This window comes from Pleurodeles waltl, chromosome 10 (assembly GCF_031143425.1).
Source record: "Pleurodeles waltl isolate 20211129_DDA chromosome 10, aPleWal1.hap1.20221129, whole genome shotgun sequence".
Taxonomy (NCBI): domain Eukaryota; kingdom Metazoa; phylum Chordata; class Amphibia; order Caudata; family Salamandridae; genus Pleurodeles; species Pleurodeles waltl.
In genome coordinates this window covers 1026364034-1026383287 of record NC_090449.1, presented here as the reverse complement: position 1 = coordinate 1026383287, position 19254 = coordinate 1026364034, and the positions used below count along the sequence as shown (strand labels likewise).

Genomic DNA, 19254 nt, shown 5'->3' with positions numbered 1-19254 from the left:
TTTGCCCTGCGGTCCTAAATGTCCTTCAGATTCGACTGTCAGTCACTGCATGACACAGATCCATGGCTCGAACAAAGGCACAAAAGGTAAACATGATGTGCACCTGCCAGACACATGTGCTTGTGGCAGTCCTTGAAGGGATTAAAACACCTGTCCTCTTGGGAAGGAACAGTTCCCAAACAAACTGTTCAAAATTGAGGTAAATAGGTCTCGAAAAGAGGTAGCTCTTGATCTGCTTCTGGTGGCACAGAAAAATAGGAGCCGACGTCAGTGAGTGAGAGTAATGCCAATATTGGCCTAGCACATCATTTTTGGAGCGGAATGACAATAGTGCAGAGCCGCACTGCACCATGTGTCAGGGCGCAAATATACAGCTTAAAGGTTCCCATAATCAGTCTGATGCCTGACGTAGTATTAAAATCTTGAGGAATCTTCTGTGTGAAGTCTCTATCAGAATTACCAGAGTCTTAGGAGGGCATGTACCACCTCATGAGTATAAGATATAAAACCGTGACAAAGTGGAGGCCTGGGCGGCAAAAAAACATAAGACAATCCTTTGGGTTTGAACATAGGGATATCTGTATTTCTAGTGTAGCTATTCAATCGAACCCATCCAGAGGCACTTTAAACTGACAGGCATTCCCTAAAGGGAGACTTAGGCAGGTATTCTCAACTCACACCTATCCTGGTGCACATTACATTGTGTGGACTGGTTATGCTGGCTGGTAACTAATCCTCTGGTCGTACTAATTTGTTAAGCAAGGAAACAGGCACTTTCCAACATAAACTTTAAATCAAGCTACACATTACTAACAAGTTCCAACAGACAGAATGACTGTATGCTCCCTCCAACTGAAAGGAGTAAGTCACAAAAGACCACTGCAGGAGCAGAGGCACATCAGAAACGAAGAAAATAAAGTTTCAGGTGTGATCTTAGTTTATGGCCTTATGACTGGAAACCCTTCTATTTCATGATCCATTAAGTATTCCAGCAATTTATTGAAGATACTATAAAGCAGAAGTTCCTATCCCGTGGTTAGAAGACCGCTGGAGGTCAACGCAGCCTACTAGGCAGTTGTGACTGCTTAGTAAATTAAATATTAACAGAATAATATAGTGTACATAAAACAAACAAAATGTAAAGTTGACAATTTTAAAATATTTTGTAAATGTGAAGGAATTAGAGATTGGAGGCAAAAAAAATAATAAAGTTAGTAACAGTCCAAGTTAGTCAAAAAGAACAAATTATAATCGATGAGTGGCCTCAATTGAATTTAGGAAAGCTCCAACCTCCCCATTATTATTTTTTTGTTTGCATTTGGTAGTGAACTAAATAAAAGATTTAGGCTCTCATTACAACACAGGTGGACAGCGGTAAAATGGAGAAATGTAATGCCAATAGGCTGGCAGTATATTTCCCTATATTACAACATTGGCGGTCTGGCTCAAGTACCACTCCGACCGTCACAACGGTAACAGCGGCCGGGCTGGAGACTTCAGTCTCCAGCGAGGTAGCCGTCACTAGCCCACCCATGGGATTATGACCCCGCCTACTCCATGGTTTTCGTGGCTTCCTTACCGCCACGAAAACCATGGCAGTAGGCACTATCAGTGACAGGGAATTCCTTACCGGTCACTGATATGGGGTCTTCCCTGCCCCCCATCCCCATGTTTCCCCCCCCCCCCCCAACACTCCCTCTCACTCCAGACCCCCACAACCTACATGCACCTTCACGCACCATCGAACACACGCATATACACACTCATACCCACATTCATCCACACATGCATCCATCCATCCACACACACTTACATACATGCACACACGCATTCACACAACATACACGCACTCACACATTCATACATGCACACTCGCACACACAAACATACACACACAACACCCCCCACCCCCTCCCCTGTTGGAGCACCCTACCTGATTTCTGAGGGTCCTCCGGAGGGAGACCGGACGGGGCGCTGCTGCCAGCAGCAGTGTCTGCCAGCAGAATACTGCCAGGCCGTATCATGTGTCATTATACGGTCTGCGGCGGTCTACTGGCGTGGTGTTGCTGCTGGCAGCAGCGCCACCTTACCGCCATCCACCGACATGGCCGCAGCCGGAATTCCGCCATCCTTCTGGCGGAATCCCAGCTACGGTCATAATTTGGCATACTGGTTGTAGCCGCGGTGACGGTATTTTGGCAGCCATCACCGCGGTGGTAGGTGCTTTGTACCGCCAATGTTATAATGAGGGCCTTAATATTTTATGTTTTTTTGATGAATGCTTGTTGCTATATTTTTTTAGTATTCTTCTGTGGTTCAGATCACTGACAATGCTTAGGCAGGGGTTGTCAGCTCCCAGTAATGACTCAGTGGGGGGGGGGTTTCCAGATTGCGATAATTATACCCGTTGTGCAGGTCACTGCCCGATTTATGGGCAGTGATCTGTGCGATGGGTGCTGCTGCACCCGCCGCACTGCGGCATTGACAGCGGCAATGTCCTGGCCCAGCATTCCACTGGGCCGGCTGGCGGAAACATCGTGGAATATTGTTTATACGGCTGGCAGGGTCTCAAGGGGGCTGGCGGTCTATGTTTAGACCGCCAGCATGAACACGGAGGGGAATCCTAAGTCACCAACTAAATTTCCAAAATGTAGCAGTTTTTCATTAATGCCATAAACACTTCATGTAATGCACTGCATAAATATACAGCAATTTTAAAATCACGTACCGGTGTAGTATATCCTTGTTTCCATGAATCCTGCCTGCAGGTTGGTGGTAAAGGCAGTTGGGGTCTTGCAGTTGCAGACCATTTGCCTGTAAATGCCAAAAAAATAACTTTAGTTAAAAGCATTTTATTGATGTTCTGTTCACATTATATATCAACCAAAACAAACTTTTTGCCAACCAGTCTGTACTCTCATACATGTTCCGTCTCATACCAGCGCCAACTTGACAAACGTCATGCAATCAAGAAATGGGAAGAGCAAAATTATTTTTTGCAGATGGAAGATAGACAGTCTTTCATCAATTGTTCCATTGTACACTGTCACAACAACTACCCAAGTTGAAGCACTCTTTCAATCCATAACTTAATTAAGCATTATAAGTTGGCTAAGCTACACAGCTTAAAAACAACTCCAACGACCTTAGTCTTGTAGAGTTGCATGACCTGCGCTTGGTCTCCATTTTAGATTTCCATTTCTAGCTTGACATCTCTTTCAAATGTGACTCCTCACATAGTTTTACTATAACATGAAAATGTGCTGCACACACATTTATTCTTGGTAGGCTCTGTTGCCCTGTAGTCTGCAGATTCAGTCCAGGGACGAGAAATCAGAACGCAGTGTCCTTGTTTTCCTTTTCTGTGCTCATTAGGAGACAACCTATTTGTGCTAGACAAACCAACATAGCTGTTCTGCACCTCTGTCACAGGGCGATAAAGAATGTGTTTTATTGTATAAACCGTGCCCATGCTACTGTCATGGAATCACTGTGAAATGTGACTGAGATGCAGCTCTGTTGACTCAGACATCCATCCTACAAAGGAAGATAACTTGTAAACTTAGACCAGCTTCTTGACACCTAAGACCAGTGTATGGGGGTTAGACTATCCCAACTGATATGTCAGAGGGTACTCCCAAATATGCTCTCTTTAGTAGAGGAAATTACAAATTAGAATAGAGTAATAATGATAACAATTCATTACTATTTAATCAATTATTATTTTTGTATTTTTCACTATCCTAACAATATTTATTATAACTATGTGTCCCATCTAATCTATCTCATGCTTCCTTTGCAAGAATATAATCATTACAATAAATGCTTCGAAAATACATTTTTGCATCCTTCTTGGCCATGCAAGACCGACCAAACAGAAGGGTTAGATTTGTTTCCACTGACACCTTGAAAACCAATAACATCTATTACCCTGGTCAGTTTAGGGATGTGATACTATGAGCTAGCCAAAACCAACCAAAATATTACTGATTATATATGTAGACTAAGCCTCTGTTGGAAAACGCCCCTTTTGGACATGATCATCCCCACGTTTTGCTCACTGATACTGAGGTTTTTCTACTGAGGTTCACTGGGTCCCTGCTAAACAGGTCCCCAGTGCCAGTGCTCTTCCCTGAAAAAACATGTAACAATGTGTACAATTGGCACATACTTCTTTACCTTTTCCATGTCCCTAGTAAGAGGTACCAATGGCATCTAGGGCATGGGCAGTGGGAGAGGGTCACTAAGGGCTGCAGCACATATTGTTCCACCCTCAGGGACACCCACCTAGAAGTTAGCTTACCCACAGCTGCTATTGCACTCTGCATGTCCTGGTGCAGGCCAGACGAAAACACTACATGGCACACCCACTGTGTGCTATGGCCCATTCACTGCATCTAAGTATATATAAGTCACCCCACTACAGCAGACCTTGGAGCCCTAAGGCAGGGTGCATTATATGTGATGTGATGACATATCTGCACAAGCAGATTTAACCCTTGCTAAGTGAGCAGGGCAGCCATCTCAAGGTATGTACTGGACACTTGTCATCACAAGTTCCACAGTTACAAAATGGGATCACTGAAACCCATGGAAGTTAACAAACAAATCATCTTAATAAATCATGGCTGATGCCAGCCTCCAATTTAATAGGACATGAACACAGAGGACACCTTAGAGGTGACCCCTGAACCCAACTAGTCTCTTAGTGTGTTGGCTGATTAGTATAGACCAGCCTGCCACCACAGACAGGTTCCTGACCCCACTGGAGGTTAGAACCCGTTCTCTCAGAGGCCAGAAACAAAGCCTGCTCTGGAGGAAGGTGCTATCATCTGCTCCAGCAGGATGGCTAGTGAATCTGCATACCAAGGCCAGGGACTTCAAAGGCCCTGCCGCCTTTGGTATGCAACCCTGGCTTCCCCAGACCTGGGTGTTGCCACTCCCTGCCCTGAGGCCCAATTGGCACCAGGACAGGCTGGAAAATTAGTTAGTCAGTAGGTGTATACCAGTTTTGGGTTATACACAACCCTATGGTGGGCTTCCCAACGTGGACATTCAAGAACAGTTCATCTTGGTGGAACTAGGCCTTCTGGGACAGGATTAAGCCCACTCCCCACAGAAAGTGGTCATATATGGGATATAGTTACCCCAAGGATATGTAGCCTACTGGCTACTTCTCCACATTCCCCTTAATGCCCCTACATCGGGTATTTGGGTGGCCCCTGACACCAGAAGCGCAGATTAGTCTGACCAAAGAAGAAGTGGGCAATAAAGAGGCAAAGGAATGAGAACTGGGGATGACTGGTGCAAAGCCCGATCTACCTACCTGCTCCTGCCCTGATGATCGTGACTCTTCCTACAGCTGTAGGGTCCCCAAAAGCCTCAGAGGTTCTCCAGGCCTTTGCCAGTCCGTCAGCATCTTCCTTGGAGAGGAGCAGCCACTTCCCTGCTTCTTGCAGGCACCAACTGCAACGTCTGGTTCACAGTTCTGAAGACTACTGGGTCCAACGACGCAGCAGCCGTCCAGGAGGTGGTCACCAAGGTCCCAGGGACGAATTCTGTCTCCCTTCTAAGTGAGAAGACATTAGGACCAACTGTAGCCGAGCTGCACCAATGCCTGGGGTCCTGGACCGCTTGCAACAACCAAGGCTTCTTTAGGCCAGACCTGGACTTCAACAGCATATCTGAAGACCTGCCGTAGAGGGACGTCAGCACCGCTGAGGACATCTTCTAGAGCCATCCAGCTGTCCTCTTTTGTCCCTCTTCTTGCAAGTCCACCAAAGATCTGTGGGCGCCTTGACAAGGACGACAAAGATCCGCTGCACCCAAGCTCACCGGTCCAGGACCACAACATCCAACTGTGTTCTCTTGCTCCCAGGACCCCCACCGACCAGGTCCCCCGTTGGGAACTCCCAGACGTGTCCCCAAGTTCCCTCTTGCACTCTCTTTCAAGGTGGCCCTTCTCGTCACCAAGTGTGCGGTGGGGGTTAATTAGCACCACTGCACCCAGACACCCCAGGGCAGGTAAAATTGAACTGCTGGTTTTGTTTATAACTATACACCCCTAGCATCCTACTACCTACTGGGAACCTCTGGGAACTGACTGCAGGGACCCCTATGTAGTAAAAGTACTTTGAAACTTTTACTCTTAAAAGTGCATTTGATTAAAAGTGTAACTTGCTAAATTATTATAAAACTGCAACATTACTTATCTTCTTGAACGTATTCTGGTGTTGAAACATAATATATACAAAATAACTATTTTTTTAAACAATTGTTCTTGAGTTCCTTCTTGAGTGTGTGTCTTTTTTATTGACTCTGATCAACAAATGCTTAGCACTACCCTCTGATAAGCCTAACTGCTCGCCCACACTACAACAGAAGAGAGCTTTTGTGGTTGTCACTTTTACCCCTGTAAACCAATATGGGTCGCCTGTACTCTCTGCATAGTGTACCCATACATTTGGTACACTACATAGATAGCCAGATTTCTACAGTGTCTATATTGTAATGTTCTTGTTGTTACATCACAATTGCATTAAACTTGTAGGAACCGTATAACAGTGGGTTACGCCAAACCGCATTTTATGTTGTTCTAAATGCTACAGTCTGACAATGCCAAACGTATGTTAGTTTTCCTCAGGGATTGTGGTCTGCACAGTCCCCAGAGTTGATTATTTAATGTTAGAACATATTGGTAAATTGTGTCAGAATCAATGTTAATGGTGCACTGTTCTCTTAATGACATCTCAACCCCACTGCAAAAGGGATACTATATATAAACTGACCATTTGTTAGCTGAGTAAAAACCAAGAACTGTAACACTACAAGACACAATCCGCTCCCTGGGCGTCTTGAGAGCAAGTGTAAAACTTATATTTTTTCAGAAAGTTTAAAAATGATGTCTCTTATGGTTGTTCAAATAGAATGGAGGAACACAGGTGCTACATCAGTTGCAGTCCATGTCAAACACAAAATGCTGTTTTGAAGCACTTTTCAGTAAATCACAGTGGGATATTTCCCTGTGGCTAGTGGGCTGACATCTACCATACATCTTGGTTTCTTTTACTCAGTTGCAGTCCTTACTTGAACTGAATGGCAGTCCGAGAGGCTGTGGTCGACTTGATGGTTTTCAGATTTTGTGCAGCATTTTCAAAAACAGAGTCCCTATTAGGCAGAGTCACACTATTTCTTTGCTGAGTCTAATTGTTTGAAAACAAAGTATGAGTGAGTTGTCAGTGCACTCGGAGTGCTAAAAGGCATAAAACAGATACACTGCAGGTGAGTTATTTGATAAGCATCTAGAACATCTTTGTTGGTCCCATGTGGCATAAGCCACAGAGACTATTAGGACAAAGTCTAGATCATGGCTTAGAAATGTTGTGCTACTCTATGCTGTGTTTTAGGACTTGTGTGTTTTCTCCAGTGGGCTTGACAATCACGCAGAAAACACTAGAAGTGCTCGGTCATTTTTAATTTGAAGGTATTGAGTCTTTTTGAGTGGCTGCAGTTCTTTCACCGTAGACTATGTGTTGACCAGTCTTGGTGGTGGAGAATATACAGTCAAATGGCCCAGGCCTCTACACCTGTACATTTATGTGGAGACTATCTAGTGGGTCCCTCCACAACCCTCAACACCCCCAACCCTCTAAGTGAATGCCAGCCCAGTCTCTGTAACCGGGGTCTTTTGTCTTCATTATGTTTGATCAAAGAGAAGCAATGGTTTCCGGAGGTATTTTTGAAATATTTGAACATCAATTAAAGTACAAATCAAAAGAATACAAAGCATTCAAAGCATTAGTACAGCTTTAAAAACACATAAAGAGCATGTCAGAAGCCCCACTGCATATAGTTTAATTTATCATATTTACATCAATAGGAGGAAGGAGCTCAGTACTCAAGTGATCACAGGATGTAAACGTACAAGGTAATATAGAAGATTGTATAATACAGAGATAGCAACGCTCGGTTTGAACCAATTTTAGCGAGTAAACATCTTTAAGTAATGAAAATCCTTCAGGATTTAAACCAAAAAAACACAAGCAATGTTCACGCTTGCAGCAGCTGCACAATAAAGGGCAGGCACTGGGGGAGGAAATTTTTTAAGCAAACTCCCATTCCCCACCTCTGCTACCTGAACTACTATAGGTCAGCAGAGCAGGTGGCATCGAAGGTACTAGTGGTGTGAAGTTAAGGCATGGGTCAACGGTATCCTCCAGCCCTTAAAATCAGGACTTCTAACGCGACCTTCACTAGTTGCTGCTGTTACCCATGGAAGAACCTGTACTGGCAAACCATAGCCAGGATCAAAGGTAAGCTGACCATTTCTATTTCCAAGCTGCAATAAGAAAATGAGTTACTTATCTGCAACTGTAGTTCCTCAGTTCTGGTATGTTTCATAATTCACATGCTTGAACATTCCCCGTTGCGGAAGTGAGAGCCACACGATACATAATAAAGCAGTAAGTGTTATTATCAATGGTTGCAATGGCAATGAAGAATAAATTAAATAGCCTTTCGATGTCCTTTTAAAAAAGAACCACACTTCAACCAATCAGGTGACAGCACCCTTTAGAATACTCCCAAATGAATCTGGGTCCCTCAGATTTTCTACGGCTCTGCTCAGTTCTCTTCAAAACCAGCTTTACAAAGCTACTCTAGTTCTGCTATGCCTGAGATATCTAAAAATGGCTATCCAGACCCTGCAAGGCTTGTGGAAAGAAAATGCTTCATGTGGATGATCCCTGCAAGGCTGCCTGTACTGCCTCTACCATCGGCATGAGGTAGGACTGTAAAGTCAGTCATACTTTTTCCACCAAAACCTTGAAGACCTGAGAGAGGAGGCATGTTTTATGGCAGCAGAAAGCCTAATCTAATAGATCTCCTTCTGAGGAAGGTAGTGACTCCTCTTCCACATCTCAGGAGAGATCTCATAAGAGGGAAAGGCGCCATGACACCTGGACTTCAGAGAAAAGCAGAAATGCTCTTAAAAACGTCATCATGGGTCTGCCAAGGAAAGCTAAAAATAAGGAGAATAGGGAACAAAATATCCTCAGAGGCTGCTAGATTGGATCCCAGTACTCCATCTATAAAACCCAGAGCTCATCCTCCAAAGTTCTCATTAGAACTGTTGATGAAGAAGCCTATAATTGATTTTCACATATCATCGACGATCACCTTGCCGTTGAGAGTAACATCGTTTGCGATGACGTCAATGGCCACCACAGTTACATCAACAACATCAACAATGCTTTGCATCTCTGCGTCTATCCCATCGACAAAGATTTTATCATTGATGACCACACCATGGCTACCCTCGACGACGGCAGCAACGAGAATTACAATGACAACGCTTAAACGTGCTAGATATCCCACAACAGTAGCGATCTGTGTCAACCTCGTTATTGGCAATAACTCTGACACTGAATGTTCCAATAACTTTCCTCTTGCCAGAGCATACTTAACCAAGCAAGATGCCTTCTCTTCAACCAAGCCTTCTGTTGGATGTTGCGGAATAGGAGGATGAGGGCCCCTTCGGGACAGCCCATAACACATCAGAACTCCATGTAAAAAATTATAGAGGATGAGGAAGAGTATGACCAATATTATGGAGAATACTACAATCCACAACAAACAAAATATGTGGACAGACCTAGACGTTATAAGGGACATCACCAACAATATGGCGCATCACCTTCTTGTAAGGGTATGTGCCAGGTACCTATGTCTCTATTTTTAAGACCTCCAGGCAATGCTAGAAGACTAGCAGAAAAGGTTCCTATACCCTCCTAGGGGACAGCCTACCCCCCACCTCCCAGAACACAAGGGCCCATTCCTCCACCTAGAATGCCCACGATGAACACTGCGTCGACCATACCAATGCCTCCTGTAGATAATCCATCATCATCAGATGATGACACGGAGAGGATAGTGAATTCCCTGAGACTCAACCAGTGCATTATGAATAGGACGATTATCTGATCTCCACTCCACACTCTACACCGCCGCCTGTAAACTCGCCTCCAGAGGACATAAGCGTATTTTGCAATTTTATGGCGGGCTGCAAGATGATTTCACTGCTGATATCAATCAAGCAGTCCGACTGTTTTCTATCTGATTTTAAAGACCCGGCAAAGAAATCAGTGCGAGCCATACCCATTGTTGATTACACATGGGAAGAGGGCCCAAAAATACTCGGCTACGGTAGTGGGGGAATATCGCGTAAAGATAACAATAAACTCAACCACCTGCCAAATTGGACATCCTAAATTAGACTCCATAATCTCTCAAACAGCTCAGCTTCGTTTTTAAGAACCCCTCCGTGGATATCTCTGCTCATCCAGACAGGACGGCAGCGATTAGACGATATACGGAAGATATTTTTAACTGTCTGCCATCACAGTTCAGGTGAAAACTCTCAGGCCACATTGGGTCGGTATGATAGGTATATGTGGTCCAACATCAGTGACCTCATAGAAATGGTGCTTGAGGACAGAGGTTCAGAGCAGAGAAAAATCTTGCAGGAAGGAGAACGCACGTCATCGGAAATAACTGACTGAGCAATGGACACTGCACTACTAGATTTCAACAGCTAGCCGGAGCTGTAGTTTTAAGATGCCAAAGTTGGTTCAAGGCAAATTATTTTTGACCAGAAGTGTAGTTGAAAATGACATGGAAAACCTGTTTGGAAAACACATAGATAATGCCCTACTGTCCACGAAAATGGACATTGACGCTGCTAAATCTCTAGGTACCTTACATTATCAGACTCTGCCCTTTCGGGGACCACATGGAAGAGGCTACTCATTCTACAGAGGAGGATATCAGTGTTTTCAGCAACAGCGGCCCTTCCAGCAACAATGTATATTCTCATATCAATAGCAGCCATACCTCCAGGCATCAGCAGCAGCATACAATAAACAGACGCAAAGGAGAAAATAGACCCTCCAGGGCCGAGACGAGTCGCAAACAGTGACCTAACCCAGGTGCCGGCTACTCTTTGACACTTCAGAGACTCTGGGTGCAAAAATATCCAACTACCTCCAACAACGGCGGCAGATAACATCAAACAAATGGGTATTAGAACTTGTCACCTACGGTCATATGCTGGAGTTTATAAAGAGGCTGCCAAACACTACTGAATAGAGCGCCTCTACCTCGTCTTCACTTAGAAAGGACCACTTACCATGCTAACTAAAGGAGCAGTAAAAAAAAGTTCCCCATCCACTGAAGAGTATGGGTTTCCATTCCTGTTTTTTCCGAATCAAGAATATGGGAATGGTGACCCAATCGTAACCTCAGAAAATTAAACAAGCATTTAAAGAAGCATTCCTTTCACATGGATACTATTTTGGACACCCTGCATGTAAGGAAATACCTCCTTGGCATGGTTACCCCCTGACGTTTTGCCTTTTGTTATTGCCAGCTATGACTGAAAGTGTGCTGGGACCCTGCTAACAAGGCCCCAGCACCAGTGTTCTTTCCCTAAACTGTACCTTTGTTCCCACAATTGGTACAGCCCTGGCACACAGATAGGTCCCTTGTAAATGGTACCCATGGTACCAAGGGCCCTGTTGCCAGGGAAGGTCTCTAAGGGCTGCAGCATGTCTTATGCCAACCTGGGGACCCCTCACTCAGCACATGCACATTGCCTCACAGCTTGTGTGTGCTGGTGGGTAGACAATGACTAAGTCGACATGGCATTCCCCTCAGAGTGCCATGCCCAACTCACACTGCCTAGGGCATAGGTAAGTCACCCATGTAGCAGGCCTTACAGCCCTAAGGCAGGGTGCACTATACCACAGGTGAGAGCATAAGAGCATGAGCACTATGCCCCTACAGTGTCTAAGCAAAACCTTAGACACTGTAAGTGCAGGGTAGCCATAAAGAGTATATGGTCTGGGTGTTGGTCAAATACGAACTCCACAGTTCCATAATGGCTACACTGAAATCTGGGAAGTATGGTATCAAATTTCTCAGCACAATAAATGCACACTGATGCCAGTGTGGGATTTATTGTAAAATAGACCAAGAGGGCATCTTAGAGATGCCCCTTGAATACTAGTCCGACTCCTAGTGCTAGGCGGACCAGTTTCTGCCAGCCTGCCACAACCAGACGAGTTTCTGGCCACATGGGGTGAGTGCCTTTGTCACTCTGTGGCCAGGAACAAAGCCTGTACTGGGTGGAGGTGCTTCTCACCTCCCCCTGCAAGAACTGTAACACCGGCGGTGAGGCTCAAAGGCTCATGCCTTTTTGTTACAGCACCCGAGGGCATCCCAGCTAGAGGAGATGCCCACCCCTCCTGCCACTGCCCCCACTTTTGGCGGCAAGGCTGGAGGAGCTAATGAGAAAAACAAGGAGTCACCCACCAGTCAAGACAGCCCCTAAGGTGTCCTGAGCTGAGGGGACCCCTGCTTTTAGAAATCCTCCATCTTAAGTTTGGAGGATCACCCCAATAGAATTAGGGATGTGCCCCCTTCCCCTCAAGGAGGAGGCACAAAGAGGGTGTAGCCACCTTCCAGGACAGTAGCCATTGGCTACCGCCCCCCAGACCTAAACACCCCCCTAAATTTAGTATTTAGGGGCACTCAAGAACCCTAAGAAATCAGATTCCTGCAACCTGAAACTAGAAGAAGGACTGCTGACCTGAAAGCCCTGCAGAGACGACGGAGAAGACAACTGTTTTGGCTCCAGCCCTACTGGCCTGTCTCCTGACTCGAAGAAAACTGCAACAGCAACGCTTCCAACAGGGACCAGCGACCTCTGAAGCCTCAGAGGACTGCCCTGAACCAAAGGACCAAGAAACTCCCGTGAGCAGTGGCTCTGCTCAACAGCAGCAACACCTTTGCAACAAAGAAGCAACTTTTAAAGAATTCACTCTTCCCGCCGGAAGCTTGAGACTTCATCCTCTGCACCCGACGCCCCAGACTCGAGCTCCAGAGAACCAACACCACGGTGAGGACTCCCAGGTGACTGTGACCTCGTGAGTAGCCCGAGACGACCCCCCGGACCCCAACAGCGACGCATGCAGAGAGAATCCAGAGGGTCCCCCTGACCGCGACTACCTGTAACAAGGAACCCGACGCCTGGACCAAGCACTGCACCCGCAGCCTCCAGGACCAGAAGGAACCGAACCTCAGTGCAGGAGTGACCCTCAGGCGGCCCTTTGCCTAGTCCAGTTGGTGGCTGGCCTGAGAAGTCCCCCCGTGCCCTGCCTGCACCGCTAGAGTGACCCCCGGGTCCCTCCTTTGTTTCTCATACAAAACCAGACACCTGCTTTGCACACTGCACCCGGCCTCCCCTGTGCCGTTGAGGGTGTGTTTTGTGTGCCTACTTGTGTCCCCCCCAGTGCTCTACAAACCCCCCCTGGTCTGCCCCCTGAAGACGTTACCTGTAGGCAGACTGGAACCGGAGCACCCCTGTTCTTCATAGACGCCTGTGTGTTTTGGGCACCTCTTAGACCTCTGCACCTGACCGGACCTGAGCTGCTGGTGTGGTAACTTTGGGGTTGCCTTGAACCCCCAACGGTGGGCTGCCTATGCCCAGGAACTTAGCCTTGTAAATGTCTTACTTACCTGACAAACTAACCATTACTTACCTCCCCCAGGAATTGTTGATTTGTGCACTGTGTCCACTTTTAAAATAGCTTATTGCCATTTTTACTAAAATTGTGTATGCTGTTGCTCTAATTCAAAGTTCCTTACTTACCTGTGTGGAATACCTTGCATTTATGTATTTACTTCAAATCTTGAACTTGTGGTTCTAAAAATAAATTAAGAAAATATATTTTTCTATATAAAAACTATTGGCCTGGAGTTAAGTCTTTGAGTGTTCCTCATTTATTGCCTGTGTGTGTACAACAAATGCTTAACTCTACCCTCTGATAAGCCTACTGCTCTACCACACTACCACAAAATAGAGCATTAGAATTATCTAATTTTGTCACTATCTTACCTCTAAGGGGAACCCTTGGACTCTGTGCACAATATTTCTTACTTTGAAATAGTATATACAGATTCAACTTCCTACAAAGTCTTTATAAGAAATCCAATTGACAACAGTGTCAACGTCATTACAACCTCATTCTTTTGCTCAGATGACGCTTGGCTCAAGGTTCAAAACCGCAGAAAGGACATTTGCCTTGACTTCAATAGAAGACAGGTGTAGGTCCAGGACTTCAGCTGCTTATCTAATCACTGTGGCAAATAAAGCACTGGCCTCCTTTGGGGATTATGGGAGCAACATTAACTTGAATCAGGGGAGGTACCAAGCCTGCTGGCCTCCTGTAAGTCCATGTAGAAACTATCATCATAGTAATGCATGGATAAATCAACCCAATCACCACTGTCGTCATCAGATGCTGGCAAACTCTGGTTATAGTCCCAGTCAAAATAGTGGAGCCTCAAAGGATGGCTCTATGGCAAAGGAAGTATTCTGTCTGAATCAGAAACTACAGGAACCCCATGTGCAAGAGAGTAGTACAAGAAAACCTCAGCTAGGGTCAAGACAGACTCTGCTACGGTTCAGCTCCAGCAGTCAGCAGAGCCTCGACCCCCAGTGCCAGAGATGTCAATACCAGAAGGGACCGGAAGAGGTCTTGGAGCAGGAATGAAAGTCAGTACCACTGTCAGGAGAACATAATGTGAGTTCTAGGGGCTAATGTGGGTTCAGACGCCTCTGTGGATCCCTGAAAACCCAAAGGCGTCCCAGAGAGATTGGAAAGGGTGTCACAAATATGGAGTATGGCCTCCTTAAAGGCCTCAATTACCTACAATATCAACAATGACCAGGGGAAATTGGTTGAGGAATTGGTTCTTCAATGTCTTCAATGCTCTTCAATCAGGAATCGGGAGCAGGAATGATTGCCACCTTAACACTGTCCTCACATTTCTTTGGACAGAGTGACAGGATGGGCTTGAGTCCCACTTTGGCTTTTTATGATACTTCGAACTTGATATGAACTTACCTACTTATACCACGAGGATGTCCTGTTACGGAACAGCCTCAACAACAGAAGTGGGTCCCCGTTCCTGACTTGGAGAGGGGTGTATAAGAGGTCCTGACTTCTTACAATGTTCAGCATTATACAGCTTCGCTTTATGGTCATGGATTGCCTTTCTGTGCATGGGGGTACATTATTCACACAACCTAGTGTCATGCAGGAGCCCAAACACCAGAGGCCGACTACACAGGAGTCTGTCACTGACATATGTCTCTGACAGGCACATCACGCTTTGAACCTTGTTGTCTTATATGGGGAAATTGTTCCACTGCACACTGGAGAGGAGCTCCAGATCCGCATTTAAATAAGTGGATAAAAAGACAAGCAGGAGTGGTGCCTGGGGTTATTCTAAAGGTGACGAATCTATGGTTGGTAATATCCATCAGAAGGAAAGATTTGAGAATCAGGAAGGCGAGACTAGGCTACCGACCTCCATCTTTATTAGAAGGCAAAAAGTAGCAGGAATAGCACGGTTCGCGAACGCCTTTGCCCAGAGTGCGCGTGGTTAAGGTCAAGACACAGCTAGTTGAGACTGCTGAAAAGCAAACATAAGCAAACAGAACACTTGACAGCTATGGATTTGTGTAGCATGGAAGTTAAAGTGAAGATAGTTTATAAAATGACACAAGGGCCCTGATAACTAAAGGAAGTCAGTTAATAAGCTATGCCACCCAGGTCATGCAAAATGGCACTAGCACTGAGATGGCACAATCAAACAAAAGGCACTTGAAATTACAAGCTAAAGCACAAGCAAATTCATTATTAGGTACACAGGTTTTAACACCCTACAATGCAAAGCAAATGTAACTTTAAATAATGAAAGGTTGACAAATCACAGGCACAATATATACAACATAAAACAGTATGAGCACACCACAATTTTAATATCCAGTAGGTTAGAAACATGTAACATGAATGCCAAACAGTAGGCATTACTTCAAAATAATAAACAGCTATGCTGAGGTTATAGGCAAATTAATATTCAATCCTTTACTTTCCACCTTCGTAGGCACAGTCCAGAGAAGAAAGTTCCACAATGGATTGTCCTAAAGATGTAGTACTTACTTCCAAATGCATAGTAGACTCCACTACCCAAACTTTAATTGTGGCTCATAGTCATTAACCTTCAGGTTATCTCACTCTGCACTGTGAAGATGGAGCTGGACTTCTGATTAATTATGTACTGGCACATTTGAAAACCTTACAAAATAAGACTTATAGAAAGGCACAATTCATTTTAACAGATCAATCCAAGAACTAAAATCGTGGTAACAATTAGCTTTGCATAAACATTCCACCCTGGCTTCCTTTTGGTTAAAAATTGGCATCATACTGTACAGACATACTTCTTCAGGAGGCACGGTGAGAATGTACCCTATATAACGTGTGCAGACTAAATATAGTAAGGTAGCGTACTACTCCGAGTACCAGAGTATCTCTGCAGCTGCTATGCTTTCAGATGTAAATTAACACACAATTCAGATAAAGTTCTTGCAAACACTGGCCACCTAAAAATTAGAAAGTAAATAAATTACCATTATTCCAGGGTGGGAAGATCTTGGAGTCCTGATTATAATCCTCTACCAATGGCAGTAGTGGTAGTTTATTAGATTTCTGCACACCGGACACTGCATCCTTATAGGGTGAATAATTTCTAAAAGTGAAAAAATAAATATGTATTCGTTACGTCCAAGCCAACATGCAACACTATCTCCACAATTCAATGAGTAAAAGCCGCATTGCCAACATTCCCTAATTAGCCTTTAGTCCTTCACTTCAGAAACCATGCCTAGCATCACATATACATCTTTAAAGTAACTATGCCTGCAAGGAAAGACTCTCGGAGATTTGTACTCCGTATACAAGTATGGTGTCACACCTGGAAGGACAGACAGTCTGTACTTTGTTTGTAGTAAATACCTCAGGTAATAAAACCACCGAAACAAAAAAGTGAGGCACTAAAAAGTGAAACAATAAAAAAATTACTTTAATTAATAATAAAAAAAGGAACTTGAAAAAGTCATGAAGTATTATTAGCAAAACAGCATTTCCTGAATAGAATAATGCTAAAAGACACATTTAAAAGGAAAAAACTAATGTCAAAATATCTGCCTCATCACAGAATGAAGGGAGGGGCTTTTATAAGAGAAGAGACCAGCCCAAAAATATGAGAGCAGTGGGTACCGGCACCAGAGAGAAACAAACATTGGTAAAGCCAATGTGAGAACCATTGGCTTTGCAAATGTCTTTTAGCCATGTTGTACAGCGGCGTGGCTGCTGTTCAGCATGGCTAAACGTGAGTGGCATAGCGGAGAGTAGAGTGGAGTGGAGTAGAGGAGAGTCGAGTTAAGTGCCCTAGAGTGGAGTGGCGTGGAGAGGAGTAGAATGGATTAGAGTGGTGTGAAGTGGCATAGAACACAGAGGTGCGAGTTGGAGTGAAACAGAATGTTTTACAGTGGAGTGGGGTGGGGTAGAACAGAGTGTAGTAAAATAGACTGGCACAGAGTAGCACTGCATGGTGTGGAGTAGAGTGGGGAACAGTGGCACAGAGTGGAGTGGCGTAGAATGGAATGGAGAGCAGTACAGTGGTGTAGATCAGATTGATATAGAGCAGAATAGAGTAGAGTGGCAAAGAGTAGTGTGGAGTGCAGTGGCATACAAAGCCATAGAGTGTGGTGGAACAGAGTGGCGTAGAGTGTAGCAATGGCATAGAGCAGAGTGGGGTGCCAAACAGTGGTGTGGAGTGCAACTGTGTAGAGTGGGGTGGCACAGAGTGGGGTAGAGTTGAGTAAAACGGCATGGTGAAGAGTGGCGTTGAGTGTCATACCAAGATATTGTGTGGAGCGGCATCGAGTACAGTGGTTTTGCTAAAATCATCTGCTACCCTGAGAAGGTTAAGGGTTCAGATGAGGCACTGTGAGCTAGATAGGAATTAGGAAAACATTTCCTGATGGTGTAGATGGACTCTGTTGTCTTAATACGCAGTCCTCTTTATGGTAACTGTGTAACAGCCCAGAGTGGGGTGGCACAGAGTAGAGCAGCATGGAATACAATGGAATGGAGCAGAGTGGTGTGGAGTGGCTCATAGTTACTTAGAGTAGAGGGGCACAGAGTGTAACAGCATACACTAGAGCAGAGTGGTGTAAAGCAGAGTGATGAGTAGCACAGATAAGTGTTGCACTGCATGGAGTTGTGTGGAGTGGTGTAAAACAGAGTGGCATAGAGTAGAATGGCACATAGTAGAGTGACAGAGTGGAGTGAGGCACAGTGATCTAGTGTGAAGTAGTTGCTTAGAGTGGAATGAGTGGCGTAGAGTGCAGCAGAGTGGCTCAGAGTGGCCCTTTGTGGAGTGGTGAAGAGTGGCATAAAGTGGCGTGGCGTATTTGCAGTTGAGTGGCGTAGAGTGATGTAGAGAAGAATGGGGTAGACTGGAACAGAGTGAAATGGAGTGAGTGGCAGAGTGGCATAGAGTTTAGTAGAGAAAAATGGGAGTGTGTAGAGTGGCATATAGTTGAGTAAAATGGGGTGGTGTAGAGTATAGTGGCAGAGTGGAGCGTCATACATTGGTGTGGAGTGACAAAGAACAGAGTAGTGGTGTAGAGTGGCTATGCGTGGAGTGGCATACAGTCAAATGGAGTAGCGTGGCGCAGAGTACAGTGGCATATAGTGGAGTAGAGTAATAAAGTAGTACAGTTGTGGATGTTTGTAATTAAAGCGTCAAAGATAGCATATAGGATGAAAGCAGCATAACTAAGAAGCTGTATGACTGTTTTAAAACTAGGAAAGCACACTGCACCTCCAGGAATAACACGGAAACACTTATAGAACACATTTTTTTTTTAATGACATCTTGCAAAAAGACGAGAAAGAACACACATACATGGACCACCCTCCAGGAAGGAGCTAACACAAGAAAGAAAGTCAAGGCTACCAGAGGTAAGAAATTGAAAGATTGCAAATGTGAGTGACAACAAAAACAAATAATGGTATAGTGTGGGCAGGCGGTAAGCCCAATGAATTGCAAACAATATATCTCACAGCACAGCTCATGTGCTCAGTAGGCGAGCACTAAAATGACAAGTTGCTTACCTTTGGAAATGCCTTATCTGGTGGAGACTAAGGGGGGGTCATTATGAGTTCGGTGGGCGGCGCCGTCTCTCGTCGAACACATTACCACCACTTCACCACCAGTGCAGTGAAGCCCCTGCCGGCCCTATTATGATTGATAAGGCGTTACCTAAATAAGTAGCTT

General features: G+C 45.0%; 1 protein-coding gene across 1 annotated transcript in view; it reads right to left on the bottom strand.

Moving 5' to 3' along the window:
- Positions 1-19254, bottom strand: part of TOPAZ1 (testis and ovary specific TOPAZ 1) — a 1339900-nt gene that overhangs the window by 729020 nt on the left and 591626 nt on the right. The window contains exons 6-7 of the mRNA XM_069211977.1: positions 16538-16656; positions 2729-2814 (exon numbers count right to left, since the gene is read on the bottom strand). Coding sequence (XP_069068078.1) covers positions 2729-2814; positions 16538-16656 — 205 coding nt within the window. The remainder of the gene's footprint in view (positions 1-2728; positions 2815-16537; positions 16657-19254) is intronic.